The 18702-nt window shown below is 48.6% G+C and overlaps 1 protein-coding gene across 6 annotated transcripts in view; it reads left to right on the forward strand.

Moving 5' to 3' along the window:
* Positions 1-18702, forward strand: part of BEAN1 (brain expressed associated with NEDD4 1) — a 90033-nt gene that overhangs the window by 61994 nt on the left and 9337 nt on the right. For all 6 annotated transcript variants that reach the window (XM_053270475.1, XM_053270476.1, XM_053270477.1 and 3 more), the window contains 2 exons: positions 2184-2393; positions 2669-2810. In XM_053270475.1, the coding sequence (XP_053126450.1) occupies positions 2184-2393; positions 2669-2810 (352 nt within the window). The remainder of the gene's footprint in view (positions 1-2183; positions 2394-2668; positions 2811-18702) is intronic.

Consider the following 18702-nt stretch of genomic DNA (forward strand, 5'->3'; position numbering starts at 1 on the left):
CTGCTCTGCAGCACCTCCGGGAGCAAGGTGGTCCAACAGAGTCCCTGCTGTGGAGTCCTTTTATGTCTCTTAGCCCCGCTGAGTACCTCCCTCAGGTTCCACCCCTCTGCCCTCTCAGGCAGGTCTGTGTGTTCTTAAAGGGGCAGCCCTGCCCCCTGGGCCTTCCCTTGCTAATGCGTTCCTTGTGTGTGCTAGTGGGCACTGAAGGGCTAGAAGATCCAGGTCTGAAGCACATCTGGGTCTGACCCCTCAGGCAGAGGTGTAACTATAGGGGGGGCGGGGGGGCACGTGCCCCGGGCGCCATCTTTTCTGGTCACGTGGGGGGTGCCGCCATGCCAAAAAAAAAATTCTATTTTTTTTTAAAAAAAATTGTTAATACAAATGTTTCCTGCTCAGTGCAGCAGCACTGCAGCAGTCAAGGGAGCGCGTTAGCGCCCCCTCCCCCACGAGTGGTCCCTTCCGCGCCACCCACGTCCCCCCCATTGCTTTGCTGGCGCCTGGCGGCCAGTCAGTGGCCTGGCTTGGCGGCGGTGGGGGGCGCTTGTGAGGAAAAACCTAAGTATAATGTAGTATATTGGGGGCGCGGGGGGCGCCATTTCGGTGCTTGCCCCAGGTGCCGTTTTCCCTAGTTACGCCTCTGCCCTCAGGTGAATCTGCCTCAGGAGGAACAGTTGCTGGGGGTCTGAGGTCTGGTTCCTGGAGCTCCTCATTGCCTGATACATCCTCATCACTGGGGTCTGCACTTCAGCAGTTGGTTTTGGTACTGGAGATTTGCCCACCTCTTCCACCTCAGGAACTGAATCCTGGAGATTGAGGCTATGACAACATGGGCATTGTCATGTCCCCTCCTTGGAGCTTGTGATTTCCTCACACCAAGGAGCCTTCAGTCACTGGCAGAGACTCAGAAATTGCCCAGGGCTGGGCTATGTCCTCTCACAGATGCTTGTTGCCTTCACAAGGCCTCCATTGGACATTTCTGCCCCCGGCTCCAACCTAAGTCATAGGGTTCCTGCTCCTCCGAGCCTTTCTCTAGGTCTGGCCCCTCATCACTGGCCAGTCAGTTTTTATACAGCTCCTGGCACTCAAAACAGCTCTCGCAAGACCTCAGTTAGAGCCGAGATCTCAGATCCAATACTAGGTTTTTTCCAAGTTTTTTTTTAAATTAGGAATCAGGAGGTAGTCTTAAATTCAGAGTCCTGTTCCTTTTGGGTAAATGCAGGTATAACCTGTATTTAACCCCTACGTTTTAAGGGGGCCTCTTACATTCAGAATTGTCTTCAATTTGGGTCAATACGGTAGTCTCCCATTCAAATGCAGACCAGGGCAGACCCTGTTGAGCAAAGGGGGCAATCCATGCTTGCTGCCACAAGTCCAGCTCTCCTCCAATGTAGGTGTTGTGCTTTCAAGTGTGCAGGAGCCCTGGGAGGTCACTACTGCCACCGTTTCACTTCCCATCACGTTGGCCACTTGCCGGAGGAGGGACGGGCAAAATTATGTTCTTAGAGTGGCCACGGAACAGCCAAAACTGGCTCTTGAGGATAGACTTGGAGGAGAGGGATGCAGTGATAGTGGAGCTTGGTCAGAACAACTACTACAGTTGAACATTTCTTGACTTCATACATGCTAGATACTGTGCAGCCAAGGACATATGGTGTAAATATATCTTGCAAAAAGAGCAAGCAAACCAGAATGGGAGTCCACAGTACAGCCAAATGTAAAACTTTCTTTAAAATATATATATGCCAAAGATGACAAAAACAAACCCCTCGCCAAGTCACTGTCCATCAGGCATGCAGGCGTTTGCGTCTCAGTAACAAAGATGGCAGTCATAGTCTCAATGCAGTTTAGTTGGCATTTCTGGATTCCAGCTGAAAGCAGCCTTTTGAGTGGCAGTCAGGGCTTGAACCATAAAGATGTGAGGATAGAGTGGCTCCCATTTATGCAACATGGTCCTTCTCACCACCCAAACGGTGCCTTTCCAAATGGTACTGGAAGTTTAGGACTTTGTGTCACTCAAGATTTGTTTGTTTGGCTTTACTATATGGTCCAATCCTGAGAGTGTGTCAGTGGCCATCCATCCAATCACCACAAGCCATTTCTGGATGTGGTATGCCTGCCATGTGTTAATAGCAGGTTGTTTTTTTTTTAAACTGTCTTTTTCTCTCTTGCACACTTTTATGTAGAAGTCCACCAGAAGCAAGCCAGCCCTGTGAGCGAGTTTTCCCACTACACCGAAATCAGCAGCGATACCAGTATGCTGGGATCTGCTGTGCTGGTGGCCGGAGTGGTGATCGGAATCGTGCTGTTCCTCTCCTGCGTGACCATCATCATTGGCAGCCTGCGAAAGTACAGATGCTTCCGACATCTCCAACTGAGGAGGGATACCAGCTACAGTAAGATCCTCCTTCCTGTCCTCATTGATGCAGAACCCTCAGTGGGTTCATCAGTGGAGAACAGCAGATGTCCACTGACCTTCTTGTTTAAGCTTGTTTAAGCATAATTACGGCAATTATGACAAAAATTTATATAACGCTTTTCAGCAAAAGATGTCTGCACGAGTGTACAGACATCTTGTGCACTTGTACAGCAAAGTATCTGAACCAGACTTAGAAGGCTAATAAGGATCTGCTAAGCAGTTAAAGGCTCTCTATTTCTGACTTTTTCCCAGCTCTAGATGGCTTCTACTATGGCGGCTCAATTGGGGAGCTAAGAACCAGTTGCACTGAGGAGTTCCCACCTGCGTTTGATTTCAGCTCTCACAGGGATTCCCTCTCTCAGGTTGATGTCCTGCATCCTGACTCCCCACCACGGTAAGCACCTTTCAGCCTGATGCTCCACTGACATCATTCACTTCTGCAAAACCAGGAAAACAGACAATCAGTGCCGCCACTGGGCCCATTGCTGAACTCGGGGGCTACAAACCTCACCCCTCCATGGCAAATCCTACAAGGATGTGTGTGCCTTCTCAGAATGCTTTGCACTGCCAGCAGATTGGAAAAGCTGTATGTTTTCAGCAGCAGCAGCCTCCTATTGACCATGAAGGAGCAGGAGGCGGGTGCAGCCCTGCCAACTGTTCTTCTGCCTCAGAATCATAGAGAGGGTTTTGCAGGCTAGTGCATCCATTGACAGCAGCCACTGTAGCCACAGCTCTCTATGGTTTCTGTGCGGCAGAGGGCATGATGGATGCTCGTGGCTGGGTAGAAGAGGTGTGAAGGTTCTCATGATAAAAGGATCAAGGTAGGAGGACTCTACTCTTGGTTAAAAGCTGGGTACAAAAGCCAGGTAGCCCTACCAAGAGCAACCTGGGCTGGAGGGAAGTATGTGAGTTTTGATCATGCAAATCAGGGTACCTCTTCCTATTTTGATTTTAATGGTTGTGTTAACCAGCCTTGATTGATTGACTGATTGATTGAGTGCAGTCAAGTCGATGTTGACTCTTAGTGACCACATAGATTCTCTCCAGGATTATCTGTCTTCAGCTTGGCCTTTAAGATCTCTCAGTGTTTCATTCTTTGCTGTCGTGATCGAGTCCATCCACCCTGCTGCTGCTGCTAGTCATCTTCTTCTTCTCTTTCCTTCAACTTTCCCCAGCATTATGGACTTCTCAAGGGATCTGGGTCTTTGTATCCAGAGTATGATAGTTTGTGCCTGGTCATTTGTGCCTCAAGTGAAAATTCTGGATTGATTTGTTCTATGATCCTTTTTTTTTTTTTCCCCTGGCTGTCCATGGTATCCTCAAAAGTCTTCTCCATCACCAAAGTTCAAAAGCATCAATGCTTTTTCTATCTTGCTTCTTCAAAGTCCAGCTTTCGCATCCATAGAGTGTCATGGGGAAAACCATTGTCTGAACAATTCTAATCTTTTTAGGCAGAGACACATCATGGCATCTAAATATCTTTTCCAAGGCCTTCATTGTGTTAAATAATAGTACTGAGATTGAGCTGCAAAAAAAGATCCTGGAAAAATATTTGCTGGGGCAGAAAGTATTACTGTTCTGTTGCGGTGGGTTGTTTGTGGAGAAGCTGAATTTCCTACAGTAGTTTGAAGGCAGCCAATACTCCTCCTGAATCACCTGTAACGGACCCCCTAGGGAATGCAGAAGGCCGTGAAATGCTGCCTGTATAGATTTCCATTTGTTGCTCTTTTGCCAAGCACAAGTAGTTACAACCATGTGTCAGGATAATAGATGGTCTCTTTTGTTTGGCTCCCTGGTAGAAGAACAGGATTAAGAAGGCCGAGGGATGAGATTCATTGAGCAGTGCAGAAGGCCAGAATAATTGAGGGTAAAGGTGCCCACAGACATTACTCCGCATCTCTGCTCCTTTTTCTGTTCCCCCAGATCAAAGCATCTGAAGGTCAGTGTGCGATGTTATCTGAGCGCTGGAGTTATCTTGCCAACCGCATGTGTTTAATCCACGTGCCTCTATGTCACTATCAGCTAGAAAATAGGGGGTTCTCAAACATTGCCATTACACAGATCTATCAGTGGCTGGTTTGAATAGACTTGGGCTGAAGAAAGGAGATCTCAAAACACAGAAAAATGAAATGCCTGGTAGATGTTAAGGTATTTTCCAGTTGTAAGATAATATATACATAGGTTAAGAATAAGCATGCAATGTAGAGTAACCCAGTTAGGGGAGGAGAGCTGGTCTTGTAGTAGCAAGCATGACTTGTCCCCTTAGCTAGGGTCTACCCTGGTTGCATATGAATGGGAGACGATGTGTGAGCACTGTAAGATATTCCCCTCAGAGGATGGAGCCGCTCTTGGAAGAGCATCTAAGTTCCAAGTTCTCTCCCTGGAATCTCCAAGATAGGGCTGAAAGAGATTTCTGCGTGCAACCTTGAAGAAGCCACTGCCAGTCTGGGTAGACAATACTGAGCTAGATAGACCAATGGTCTGACTCAGTATATGGTGATAACACAATAACCAGAATGCTAAAACAAATGGCTGAACAATGAAACTCACAGGGAGCAGCATTGCTTTTGAAAATAAGGAACTTGGAGACTTACTTAGTTCTTGTGGTGGGACCTATCCGACTAATGACCCCTGCTGACTTGGCAAAGTTAACGTGGTGTATCTCTTTATTTAGCAGGGGAGAGTAACTGGCCGTATCCACCCCCTGCACAGTACTTCCAATGACTGTTGCTGGTATCTATTTTAGATTGTGATCCCTTTGGAGGCAGGGAGCCATCTTATTTATTTATTATTTATCTGTGTATAAATAAATAATAATTATAAATAAATAATGATGATGATAAATTAATAAGGAAGGAAGGAAGGAAGGAAGGAAGGAAGGAAGGAAGGAAGGAAGGAAGGAAGGAAGAGAGCCATTGGAGCATAAGACATTACTGAGCTCTGCTCCTGGAACAGACGACAGAAGTCTATTTGGAAGTATTTGAATACTGCGAGACACATTTCTGACTGAAGAATCATTTGAGACCTTGCATAAGTCTATTTTAGCATTCTGATAATAGTGTCATCACTCATTGGGTTATTTGACATTCTTCAGCCATTTGTATGTTTCAGCATTCTGGTTATTGTGTTATCACCCACTGGGTTACTTTGCATTCTATGCGGATTCTTTACCTTTGTATATATTCTCTTACAATTTATATTCTAATATACCTTAACATCTACCAGCCACCTAATGGTGCAGCAGAGAAGTAACTTGCCTAGCAAGCCAGAAATTGCCGGTTCGAATCCCTTTTGGTATGTTTCCCGGACTATGGGAAACACCTATATCGGGCAGCCGCGATATAGGAAGATGCTGAAAGGCATTTCTCACACTGTGCGGGAGGAGGCAATGGCAAACCCCTCCTTTATTCTACCAAAGACAACCACAGGACTCTGTGGACGCCAGGAGTCAATGCCGACTCAACGGCACAACTTTACTTTAACATCTACCAGGAACTTCATTTTTGTGTGTTTTGAGATTGCATTTGGTACCTACCCTTCCCTTTTTCCATGGACATCTGAGGGGGCCCTGCTCCAGGTGCCGACAATGAGGGAGGCCCGGCTGTCGTGCACTCGGGACAGGGCCTTCTCTGTTGCTGCCCCCAGAATCTGGAATGCTCTCCCAGTGGCCATTCGTTCCTCGGACTCCATCACGGCTTTTAGAAAGCTTTTAAAGACTTGGCTTTTTACCCAGGCTTTTACATGATCGTTTTCTACTGCAGCTTCTTTGTGTTTTTATTTGTTGTATTGTTTTTATGCCTGTTTTTATGTTTTTATATTTTTAACATGATATTTTTATTGTCTTTTTATTGTATGTTTTTAACTTTTGTAAACCGCCTTGGGGTTATCTTTTTAACGAAAGGCGGTATATAAATGCAAAAATAAATAAATAAATAAATACTCTGAAGACAAAAAATACAGTCAATGACAGAGGCCGGGGTGTCTTTCCCACAGGGGCATAAGGACCTTGGAATAAGGTGGGCAGGGGCGACAAGGCCATAGGCTGCCAGGGTCTGCGGGACCATCAAGGCATCCTCTTGTTCCTCCCCCAGGGGCCCTCTTTGACCCTCCTGCACCCAGCCGGCAGATGAAGTGCCTGCCAGCTGAAAGCACAAGGCACGTTGCTCTTCAATGGGTGCTTTCAATCAAGTGCTGGCTGACTTGACTGGAGATCAAGTTACTGATTTATTGAAGGAGAGGAGAGCTGGTCTTGTGGTAGCAAGCATGACTTGTCCCCTTAGCTAAGCAAGGTCTGCCCTGGTTGCATTTGAATTGGAGATTACATGTGTGAGCACTGTAAGATACTCCCCTCAGGGGATGGAGCTGCACTGGGAAGAGCAGAAGGTTCCAAGTTCCCTCCCTGGCAGCATCTCCAAGATAGGGCTGAGAGAGACTCCTGCCTGCAACCTTGGAGAAGCTGCTGCCAGTCTGTGAAGACAATACTGAGCTAGATAGACCAATGGTCTGACTCAGTATATGGCAGCTTCCTATGTTCCCATGACTGGGGGCTTCTCTCAGCACTCCCAGCCAGTGCTGGAACAAAACACTGATTTGGGTAGACTCGGGAGTGGGGCTGAGTGGCCGTGCCCCCTGCATCTGATATTGGCACAGGGTGTGGTTAGGGTGTGTGCATGCATCTGCAATGAGGTGGGAGCCGCTGGTGGGACCTTGTTCCCCAGGCAGCCAGCCAGCTTCCAGTGCACTTAACCATGAGCCCAGGAGCAGAAAAGAGGGAGGGACTGCTTCACATATGAAGTTTTCCCTACAAGATATACGCTGGCAAAAGAAGAAGAAAAATAGTTTGTACCTTCACGTGTGGAAAAAATGCAAGTTGATTTTGCCAGGTGTCTGCTGGAAAAACCAATACTTGCATTGGTGTACAGAGGGGAATTTTTGTTGTTCCAGACATGATATCAGAAATGCATCATGGTTCCGATCCAGCTCCAGTTACATGTATTGAAGTGTCATGACCCCAGATCCAGGACTGGGGAGGAGAGCTGGTCTTGTGGTAGTGAGCATGAATTGTCTCTTTGCTAAGCAGGGCCCACCTTGAGTTGCATTTGGATGAGTGACTACATATGAGTGCTGTACAGGCCCATAGCTTAGTGGAAGAACATCTGCTTGCATGCAGAAGGTCCCTGGTTCAATCCCTGGCCTCTCCAGGGAGGGCTGAAAAAGGCTCGTGCCTGAAACCTTGGAGAGACCCTGCCCGTCAGTGTCAACAATACTGAGCTTAAAGTTGCCACAGGAATAATTTTGTTTACAAGATGAATACATTCTAATATCAATCTAGACCTTTATCGATTGCTTCATTGCGTAATGTATTGCGATGTGTGCTGGCCATGGACTGTGATAAAGGTTGGATTGGATTTGAGCTAGATGGACCAATGGTCTGACTCAGTATAAGGCAACTGCCTGAGTTCTTGTGCTCCTGTGACCTACCCACAATTGGGGGATTATGCAGGCAGTTCAGCGATGAGATGTGGGAAGATGTGACCCAGACCCCAGGTGACCGTGATACACCAGGATCCCCAGCACCAGGGGAACCAGGGGAAACAGAGACAGCCCTCCCATCACACCCTAGAACACGACCCTGCTTTCATTCTCTGACTTAGATGAGTCTTTTGAGGACCTGACAGTTCCTCTATATAATTGGAGCCAGTGCTTACAAAATTGAGCAAAGCCCCTTTAAATTACAGAGCATTTACAAGGAAGTGGGCGGATCAATCCATTCTACCTGAGCAGCAGCTATTTAAACCAGTGGTCAGCTCCAAGCATCTGCTGGAGCAACATCCATTTTCCCCTGTTTCACCCAGTCCAGTTGTTTAGAGCTGCCCAGGAACCTATCTGCCAACTGAGTCCCCTGCTAACTGAGCAGGAGGAACCTTTTAAAGTGGTGATTCTCTTTATTTAGCAGGGGAACAGCAACTGGCCCTATCCATCCCCAGCATAGCATCCAGTGGCTGTCGCTGGTGTCTATCTTATGTTTTTGGGTTTTTTTTATTATGAGCCATTTGCGGACAGGGATCAATTTTATTTAATTTATTTGTATATCTATGTGAACTGCTTTGGGAACATTTGTTGAAATGCAAATATAAATATTTGTTGTATTCGTTGTATCTCCCTTTCACTGCTGTGGTTTACTTGGCACTACCTAAGGTGTGCGCCCCTCCCAGAACGCTCATTGGTATCTGGATCCCTGCCTCAGTGGAGGCCCCAGCTTAGCTGATGGCCTCCACCTGGAACAGGATATGGGTGCAGCTAACGGTGCCAGATGGAGCGGCACCGTCCACCTTAACAGATGCATCCATCCACTTCAGTAGGGCCCTGGTGAGCATAAAAATGCAAATATGCCTCCATATCAGCTGCTCACAAGGATCTTTTTGCTAGAGTCCACACCTCCATCATCACCTGAGGACACAGCTCTGTCTTCTTCCTCTGATTTGGAGGACTCCCCTGAGGACCTGCAGGTCTCTCAGTACTTAGAAAATTGGGTAAGACCCATTTAAGGAACAAGCCCTACCCCAGGGAAGGGGTGGGGCCAATTCACTCTACCTGGGCAGCAACCATAACTACCAACGGTCTGCTCCAAGCATCTGCTGGAGCAACATCCCTATTAGGTTTGTAGACCCAGCTGTTATGGAGATCTGCTTGGAGCTTGTTAAAGTCTTGATCTCTCAGGAATATAGAGGGGAAACAAACAAATGGATTATAGAACAAATCAATCCAGAATTTTCACTTGAGGCACAAATGACCAGGCACAAACTATCATACTCTGGATACATTATGCAAAGACCTTGAGAAGTCCATAATGCTGGGGAAAGTTGAAGGAAAGAGAAGAGGATGACCACCAGCAGCAAGGTGGATGGACTCGATCACGACAGCAAAGAATGCACCACTGAGAGATCTTAAAGGCCAAGCTGAAGACAGATAATCCTGGAGAGAATCTATCTATGTGGTCGCTAAGAGTCGACACCGACTTGACAGCACTTAATCAATCAATCAAAATTTCCTCTGCTTTGTACCCATAGATTTTCCATGTCATTTGAATGGAAAATTCTTGTCCAGGTTTCCTGAAAGAACAATATTAGATTTCTGCCAGGCCCTGCTTTTTCTCCCCTAAAATAAATCCATGTGGATTTTTAATTGTAAAATATATTATATCCCACATGTATTCCTCTGCGGGAATCTTTTTCAAAAGCATTCCCATGGAGGAAAGCATTCAGTCTGAGAAGTTGGTGGGATACGAGTGAGAAATATGTCTTAATAGGTTCTGAAGGAGGCAACTAAATACACAGCTTCCCATCACCTGCCGTTTAAATTGGTCTTCACTGTTCAGGGACTGCTGGAAGCTGGTATGAGCTGCATATTGATTCCATTATGGACAGGTAAGAAGAAACACAAAAGGCAAGGCTGAATGTCTTTATGAATAGCTCTGATTAATCTATTAGTGAGCATGATCACTTATTAACTACAGCTCTGAATAAATGGATTTTCAATTAGAGCCGTATTTCAGGACAGGCAGGTGGGGGGCTGAGTAGGGCTTGCTGCCTGTTCTGAGCAATTGTGATTGGTTTTTCACTCCACTGAACCAAGATGAGCATTTGAATCAGAACAGGATGAAATGATGGTGAAAAGATCGTTCATAGAATTCCTTGCATTTCCACTGCATTTTATTTATTTATTTATTTATTTATTTATTTATTTATTTATTATTTTTGCAACTTCAGTCCAAGAATCAAATGCAACTGATCTGTCCAGTGCTCCTCTGGGCCTTTTGCAGGGAGTCGTTTACCTTTTGCTGTGGATTATTATTTATTTATCAAGCAGAGGCGTAACTAGGGAAAACGGCACCTGGGGCAAGCACCGAAATGGCGCCCCCCCGCGCCCCCAATATACTACATTATACTTAGGTTTTTCCTCACAAGCGCCCCCCACCGCCGCCAAGCCAGGCCACTGACTGGCCGCCAGGCGCCAGCAAAGCAATGGGGGGGACGTGGGTGGCGCGGAAGGGACCACTCGTGGGGGAGGGGGCGCTAACGCGCTCCCTTGACTGCTGCAGTGCTGCTGCACTGAGCAGGAAACATTTGTATTAACAATTTTAAAAAAAAAAATAGAAAAAAATTTTTTGTCATGGCGGCACCCCCCCCACGTGACCAGAAAAGATGGCGCCCGGGGCACGTGCCCCCCCTGCCCCCCCTATAGTTACGCCTCTGTTATCAAGCATCATTGACATCACTAGGCACTGTAATTCTTTTTAAATCGATTGTTAATGTTTGGTATGTCCGTGAAGATGATCAAGCACCACTTATTCAACAAACAGATGCAACAAGAGGAAAGCAGAATAGCAAACGTATTTCAAAAGAGGATGTGACTGACTGTACCTGGAAAGAAAAAATGAGCTTAGAGGAAAAAATGGAGCCCAAGGCGGGGTAATGCAGACAGGAGCAAGCTCAAAGATTCCCATTCAGTTGCATGGGGTAAATATCCATGTTCAGCAGTACATGGAAACAGAAGTGTGCTGACTTTTTTGCTATGCGGCAAGCTCTCCTTTCTCCTTCCTTCACCCCTCAAAAGATGTGTGTACCTAGTTTCAAAGTGAATGTGGATTGTTGTCCTACCCCCACCCCCACCGCCTCCCGCAAAGACTGGAAATACGATGAATATTTTATATAACGCTTTTTAACAAAAAGTTCCCAAAGTGGTTTACCTAAATGTAAATAAATAAGTCAATGAAATGGCTCCTTGTCCCCAAAGGGCTCACAATCTAAAAAAGAAACATAAGAGCGACACCAGCAACAGCCACTGGAAGGATGCTGTGCAGGGACCAGTTGCTCTCCCCCTGCTCAATAAAGGTAATCACAACTTTTAAAAGGTGCTCAATTAGCAAGGAATAAGTTTTTCAAGTACATGCATAGCTATCTGTTCAGCGTCCAGTGTTTGCTTTTTTATCTTCTTGTTTTACATTCTCCTTCAGAAGAGGGTTGTATCCGCAAAGGATTCTGGGTTGTCTCGACCTCCTGCTCCTAGACAGGGCCAATCAAGAGCTTTGACTTGGAGCAGTCTCCAGTTCTTCGCCCTGTTTCGCTCCAGCAGGTGCTATTTCTCCGTGCTCCATTTACTTCGCATCTGTTATTCTCCTTTATATTTCTACTGTCTCCTCTACGCCTTTCCTGCCCTTTGCTGACTCACCTGCAGCCTGTTATCAGTTAGGGAGAGTAGCAGGGAGACAGAATGACAGCATCGTTCCTCTGCCACAGCTCTTAGTGTGCCCTTCACATGGCAGCGGAGCCTCTATGCGGTGAGAAGGAGGTCTCTCCCTCTCTCTCAGAGGACTCAGTGGCACATTCAGAGTGCCAGGCCGAGTGGGTCGCGGCAACCACTCCCACACCCCTCTCTCAGCACAAGGTAGCCAAATCCTCCCAAGTTCAAGAAGCAAGATAAAACCTCGGCAGAGGCCAAGTCTAAGGGTGGCCAGGCTGCACCCAAATCCTCCTCTCGAGGAGGCATACCTTCTGAAGGTGTGGGCATTGCTGCTTCAGTACTGCAGGGCAAACCTGAGGCTGAGAGTCTTTCAGCAGGTGAGCCATTGGAGGCACTCGATGGTCTGGGGGATCCCTACCATGCCCCTCCCACCAAGCATTTCTGTCCTGCCGCGGCTTCTACCGTGCCCCGCCCTCAGTCCTCTTCAATGGATATGGAGGAGGACGACATTCCCCCCCCCCCGGGGTTTGCGGCCTTGCTGTGCCGCATAGTCATGGAGGAATTCAAGAAATTACTCTGGCCTCCTGTGGCCTTGCTGCTCCCACCTTCGGCTCAGCCTTTTCCTGCCCAAAACTCTGCGGCTGCCATTTGGGGCGTGGCTAACAGCGCTTTGTGCGTCAGTTTGGAAGCCCAAGCTGCAGTACCTACAGCTCCCGATCAGGACAGAGGGCCTCCTGCCCTGTCTCCTTGCTGCTTGCCCGCCTCCCCGGGTCCCACAGCTCCCTTGCTCCCTCCTCATTCAGAACCTGTTGAGCCTTCTGAGGCTTCCAACTCCAATCAGGAGAAGGGGAAGCTCTCTGGGGGCAATGAGGAGCCTGCCACTTCTCAGCAGGCACCCTAACAGCTCTTTTCCCAGGCTGATTTTCCAGTTCTCCTGCACAAGGTCAGGAAGACTCTGTGATTGGAAGGGGTTGTTCAGCCCATTCCCGAAGGTACTGAAGAGGACCCGGCTGTGCTTCCTTCCTTGAGGCCATCCGAGGTGACTGTTCCCTGCCCCCAATTGTTTTTTGATGTTTTCCTAAACAAGCGGGATAAGCCCACTGAGTGCAAAGGCCCTCCGCCTGCAGTGCAGTGCCTGTATAATTCTACCCTTATGGGGAAACTCAAGGTGCCCCCATAGATGCCGAGGTGGCCACCTTAGTGACAGGGGCTGTGCTCCCCAAGGATGGAGTTGACGTCCTAAAAAATTTGGAGGACAAAAAATATGACGCTGCCCTCCACAGGTCTCATGAGGTGACTGCTCTGTCTCTCAGGGCTTCCGCTGCTAATTCTATTTTTTGCACGGGCTTCTATCCTTTGGGTTAAGGAGCTCACTCCCTTAGTGCCCCCTGAATTGACCAGTCTTAGGCAGGGACTCAACAAGCTGGGAAAAGCAGCTTCTTTTATGGCAGATTCGTCCTTGGATGCCACTCAGCTTTCAGCCCGGGCTCTGGCGTCAGATGTCACCGTTAGATGCCAGTTCTGGCTTAAACACTGGAAGGTGGTGGTGGTGGTTCAATTTCTATACCGCCCTTCCAAAAATGGCTCAGGGCGGTTTACAAAGAGAAATAACAAACAAATAAATGACCAAAAGTCTCAGACTAACCTTGCCAATTCCGCGTTCAAGGGGGGCAAGCTTTTGGGGAGGTGTTAGACCCCATTTTAGTTGAAACAAAAGATAAAAAGAAGGCTATGCCTTCTACATCTCAATGTCTGGACCGTCAGAATTTTTCCCCTGTAGCTTCTAATTCTAAGGGATACAGACCATCCTTTCATCCCTGCCAGAACAGACAGGATAGATCTTACTGGCCCAGGTCCCAGTCCTTTCAAGACAACTCTTCACGCAGTCCTCAGCAGTCTGGTCAGCCAACTAAGCCCATCTTCAAACGCAACTCTGCCCAATGACTATCCCCAGGGTCGTCATCCCACTCAAGTGGGTGGCAGGCTGCAGGCCTTTGCAAAAACTTGGTCCTGAACATATTCGGATGCTTGGATACTCCAGACTGTATCTCACGGGTACTCTCTGGAGTTCGCTGTGGAGCCTCCGGATTGGTTCCTACCCTCTCCTCAGTCCTGCAAGGAGTCCAAACATCTCCTAATGCTGGAGGCTATTTGTCACCTAGTCTGTATACAGGCAATTAGCCTGTTCCCCCGGGAGAGCAGGGGAAGGGAGTTTACTCCATCCTCTTCCTTGTCCCCAAGAAGAATGGGGAGTGGAGGGCCATCTTGGACCTCAAGTTTGTCAACAAGTTCCTCAAGAGGTGGGGATTTCGTATGAAAACCCTGCGCTCAATTCTAATGGCTCTTCAGGAGGGAGACTTCCTAGCCTCACTGGACCTCAAGGAGGCATATCTCCACATTTCTATCCATGCACAGGACAGGCGTTTCCTGAGGTTTGCCTACTAGGATGAGCACTTTCAGTACCGGGTGCTTCCCTTTGGTCTCTCGCCTGCACCTCGAGTGTTTACCAAAATCATGGTGGCACTCGTGGCACACTTGAGGACCAGAGGCATTCCCCTTTACCCATTTCTAGACAATCTGCTGATCAGGTCCGCTTCCCTCCTCAGGGGCCAGGAGGATGTCCAGTTGACCCATTCCACGTTGGAAGCACATGGATTCATTGTGAACTACCCCAAGAGCTACCTTGTTCCTCAAACCAAGGTTCTCCACCTGGGGTCACCCATCGTCACTGTCCAAGGAACGGTGTCTGCCCCCAGAGTGCAGGAGCAAGATGACTTCCTGATGCCGTTCCCTAATGTCGCGCCCCAAGTCCTATGTCCTGTCGCTGAGCCATCTACAAGGACTCATGGTCTCCACCATAGGCATAGTGCCCTGGAGTTGATTCCACTCCCACCCCCTCCAGTGGTTTCTGCTCAAGTATCAGGACCAAGTGCTCACCAGCTCCAGGCTGAGAGTCAGCCTGCTACCCTGAGTGGTTCAGTCCCTAAGTTGTTGGATGTCCCCAGCTACACAGAAGGGCGTCAGATTCCTCCCAGTGGACAGATTCCTCCCATCCAGGTGACAACGGACTCCAGCCTTCAGTGCTAGGGCAGTCATTGTTAGTGCCTCATGGCACAGGATCTATGGTCCGAGACCAAGTGTGCCAACTCCATAAATTGGCTGGAGTTGCATGTGATCAGTTTCTCACTCATGGAGTGTCTTCCAGTGGTCTGAAACCAGCGTGTGCTGGTTCATACAGTCAGCGCAACAGCCAAGGCCCATGTCAACCGGCAGAGCAGGACAAGGTCCCAGTCCCTGATGCGGGAGGCCACGCTCCAGTTATCTTGGGCAGAACAACATCTACTATCTCTGGAAGCCGATCACATCAGTGGGGCCTTAAACACAGTCACAGACTGGCTACGTCAGTCGCAGATTGACCCTGCAGAGTGATCACTAGATCCCCAAGTATTCCAACAGATCATTCTAAGGTTCGGTCGGCCAGTCATGGACCTATTCGCCTCACCAGGAAACGCCAAGCTGGATCACTTTCTGACCAGACACCGGGCTCCCAGGGCAGAAGGGGTGGATACCCTGACCTTACCATGGCCTCCCAGTCTGCCCTATGCCTTCCCGCCATTCGCCATCATTCCACAGACAATCCAGCTGATTCGTCGCTTGCAGACGGAAGCCATCCTGGTGGTGCCACACTGGCCGCACCAGCCCTGGTTTTCAGACCTAGTGGAGTTATCCAGCAAGCCACCTCTTCCTCTGGGGAGCTGCAGTCATATTCTCAGCCAGGGTCTGGTGGCTCAATCTCTTCGCTTGGAGATTGAGCGGGCTCTCTAGCAGCTTGTGGGTACCCCAGATTGGTCCAGGACCCCATCCTGGCTTCCCGGCATCCTTCCACAGTCAAGGTCTACCAATCCACCTGGAAGGCCTTCACACACTGGGGCAATTCTGCGGGAGTCGAGCCACTTTCTGCTTCCATGGCCCAAGTCCTGGGGTTCTTGCAGAAGGGTCTGGATCAGGGGCTTCGTCCTAATCCTCTCCACCGTCAAGTTTTTGAGATCTCATCAGTGTTGCAGTTGCAAGGGACCCCTTCCTTACCTCAACATCCCCATGTTAAGAGGTTTCTCAAAGGGGCAGCTATCCTCAAGCCACCCACGGTTCACAGATTCCCTACTTGGGATTTGAACTTAGTTCTTCAAGCCCTTATGAAGGCTCCCTTCGAGCCTCTGCAGTCCGTGCCCTTGCGACTCCTTTCTTTCAAGGTTTTGTTTTTAGTTGCCATTACTTCCACTAGGCAGGTTTAGGATCTAGGTGTCTTGTTGGTGCGCAAGGAGTTATGCCTGGTCTACCCAGACTATGTCTTGTTTAGAGTGCTGGACTAGGACCAGGGAGACCCAAGTTCAAATCCCCATTCAACCATTATACTTGCTGGGTGACTCTGGGCCAGTCACTTCTCTCTCAGCCTAACCTACTTCACAAGGTTGTTGTGAGGAGGAACTTAAGTATGTAGTACACCGCTCTGGGCTCCTTGGAGGAAGAGCGGGATATAAAATGTTTTTTTAAAAAATTAAGAATTTAGAAATTTAAAAAATTACGTACCGACCCGACTTACCTTCCCAAGGTCAATTCCTTGTTTCATAGGGCTCAGGAGCTTATGCTGCCCTCCTTTTGTCCTAGTCCCTCCTCCCCTAGGGAACGGGAGTGGCATACCCTGGATGTTCGTAGGGCGGTGCATGTTTACCTAAAGCACACTAAGTCATTTCGGGTCTCTGAGTCCTTCATTTCTTTCAGAGACTGTTCTTTAAGTAAGAAGATTTCGATGTCCATCTTGTCATGGTGGATCTGTCAATGTATCCTCTTAGCCTACTCCACCACCGGTACATCCACACTTGTGGGTGTTACGGCCCACTCCATAAGGAGTGCTGCCTCATCAGCTGCTCTTTCTACCTTGGCACCATTGGTTGATATCTGTCAGGCCGCCACATGGGCCTCTCTGTCCACCTTTGTGCGGCATTATAAGATACACAACTGGACTTCTGCGGATGCAGACTTGGGTAGGCGAGTGCTGCAGCAGGTGGTTCCCCTCTTCAGTCCGGACCTCATAGCTCCTGCCCAGTGTGCCATAGGGGCTATGGTAGGTCCCAGGATCCTTTGTGGATACAACCCTCTTCTGAGGCAGAATGAATCGTTGGCACTTACCTGAAAGGTCATTCTCCTCAGAAGTATGGGTTGTATCCACCCCCGCCCGCTTGTTCAGTTGGTCTGCTTATCCTTCTTTCCTGTTCCCCGACTCCCCGTCTGTCTCCTATATGCCTGTGGGGAAGTTTCCTTTCTGGGGTGGTCTCTTCACCCTGCGGGGTGTTCAGTTAATTCCAGGTTATGTTAATGATGATGCTTCTTGCCTATTTCATGGTTGTGTCTTGCTTGCTTGCCTCTTCTTTTCTCACATAACTGTTTTTGGAGCACCTTAGGGCTGGCTATGAACTGGAGACCAAAAGCAGGCTTTCTTAACCTTGGGCCCCCAGATGTTGTTGGACTACAACTCCCATCATCCCCAGACATGGCCTTTGTGGCTGAGGATGATGGGAGTTGTAGTCCAACATCTGGGGGCCCAAGGTTAAGAAAGCCTGACCAAGAGGATTGCCCCTCCCTCCTGTTATAAGTCAAAGATCTCGACTGGCCCTGTCTAGGAACAGGAGGTCGAGACAACCCAGGATCCTTTGCGGATACAACTCATACTTCTGAGGAGAATGACCTTTCAGGTAAGTGCCAACGATTCATTTTGTTTAAACCTTTAAAATCTGCTCTAGGGAGAAAGTGGCATTGTGGTTGACACAAAGACCAACCAATCAGTGCTGCATGCAACCCTGCTCAGAGAAAAGGGGACACAGATGAGTGGAGGTGAAACCTGCCATTCACCCCAGTCCTCTGGGGCTACACACAGCAGGGAGGCTTAACCCCCCCCCCACTACAGTGGTGGCCCGAATTGCATCCCTTTCTCCCATATAAGTGAACGCCAACGGTCGCCATTTTCTCCAAGAAGGAGAAGAGGAAGAGCTGCATTTGGGAACAGGACTTCAGTGGAGTCACAACATACCCACTACCTATGATGGGAATACAGCGAGGAGATGCATCGAACCGCACCACACACCCCAGTGTGCTAACAATGTGGGGGGACAAAGTAATGTCATAATCATGCATGCTAGTACACATTGTTCAACAGAGACAGCTTATAGTACTGCATTACCACTGCAGCGGGTGAGCCTTCCAGGAAACTTCTTTATGGAGCCGTTGTGAGGCAGGAGACATTGTGGCCTTGTGCTGCATTTTCAAGGACCCCTCTTTCAACTCTGGAGAGCTGTTGCCAGCCAGTGTCAGCAATGCAGAGCTAGGTGGATCTATAGTCTGACTCAGTATAAGGCAGCTTCCTTATTTATTTATATAGCAAATTTGTATACTGCCCACAAACCAAGACTTTAACACTTAAAACATACTAGCTGGCCCAGGTACAGAGCATCTATCTGTGCCTCTAATTCTCCCTCGTTCTCAGCCCTCCCCCCTCCTCTCCCTCTTCCCCCCTCCAATGTTTTTTCTCTCTGGCTGACCACCTGGCAAGCCACTTTTTCCAGCCGACCTCCGATTTCGCCCCTGCAACAGCCCCCGGGGCCGCCATTTTCTCTTTTTTTTTCCCCAGCCGCCACCACTTTCTCCCCTCTCCCCCGCTGCCGCTTTCTTCCGCTCCTGGCTTCTGCTGCTTTCTCTCTCCACCCACCCACCTGCCCATTCACTAGCCTGTCCATTGGCCTTATGTCAGTTTCCTCCCCCCCTCCCCTTGGTCGCGAACTCTCGTGAGAGCTGCCACGCATGGGATTAGCCGCAGATATGTCTTAGAGAATTAAATATATAGATAATGTGGCACAGCTCTAATCTCAGCAGGAAGTGCATTCCACAGCCCTGGGACAACTACAGAGAAGGTAGTTGCAGTTATTGTGGGGAACAAGGCTGTAACTCGGTGGTAGAGCATCTGCTTTGCATTCAGAAGGTCTCAAGTTCAA

Source organism: Hemicordylus capensis, chromosome 9 (genome assembly GCF_027244095.1).
Source record: "Hemicordylus capensis ecotype Gifberg chromosome 9, rHemCap1.1.pri, whole genome shotgun sequence".
NCBI classification, from domain to species: domain Eukaryota; kingdom Metazoa; phylum Chordata; class Lepidosauria; order Squamata; family Cordylidae; genus Hemicordylus; species Hemicordylus capensis.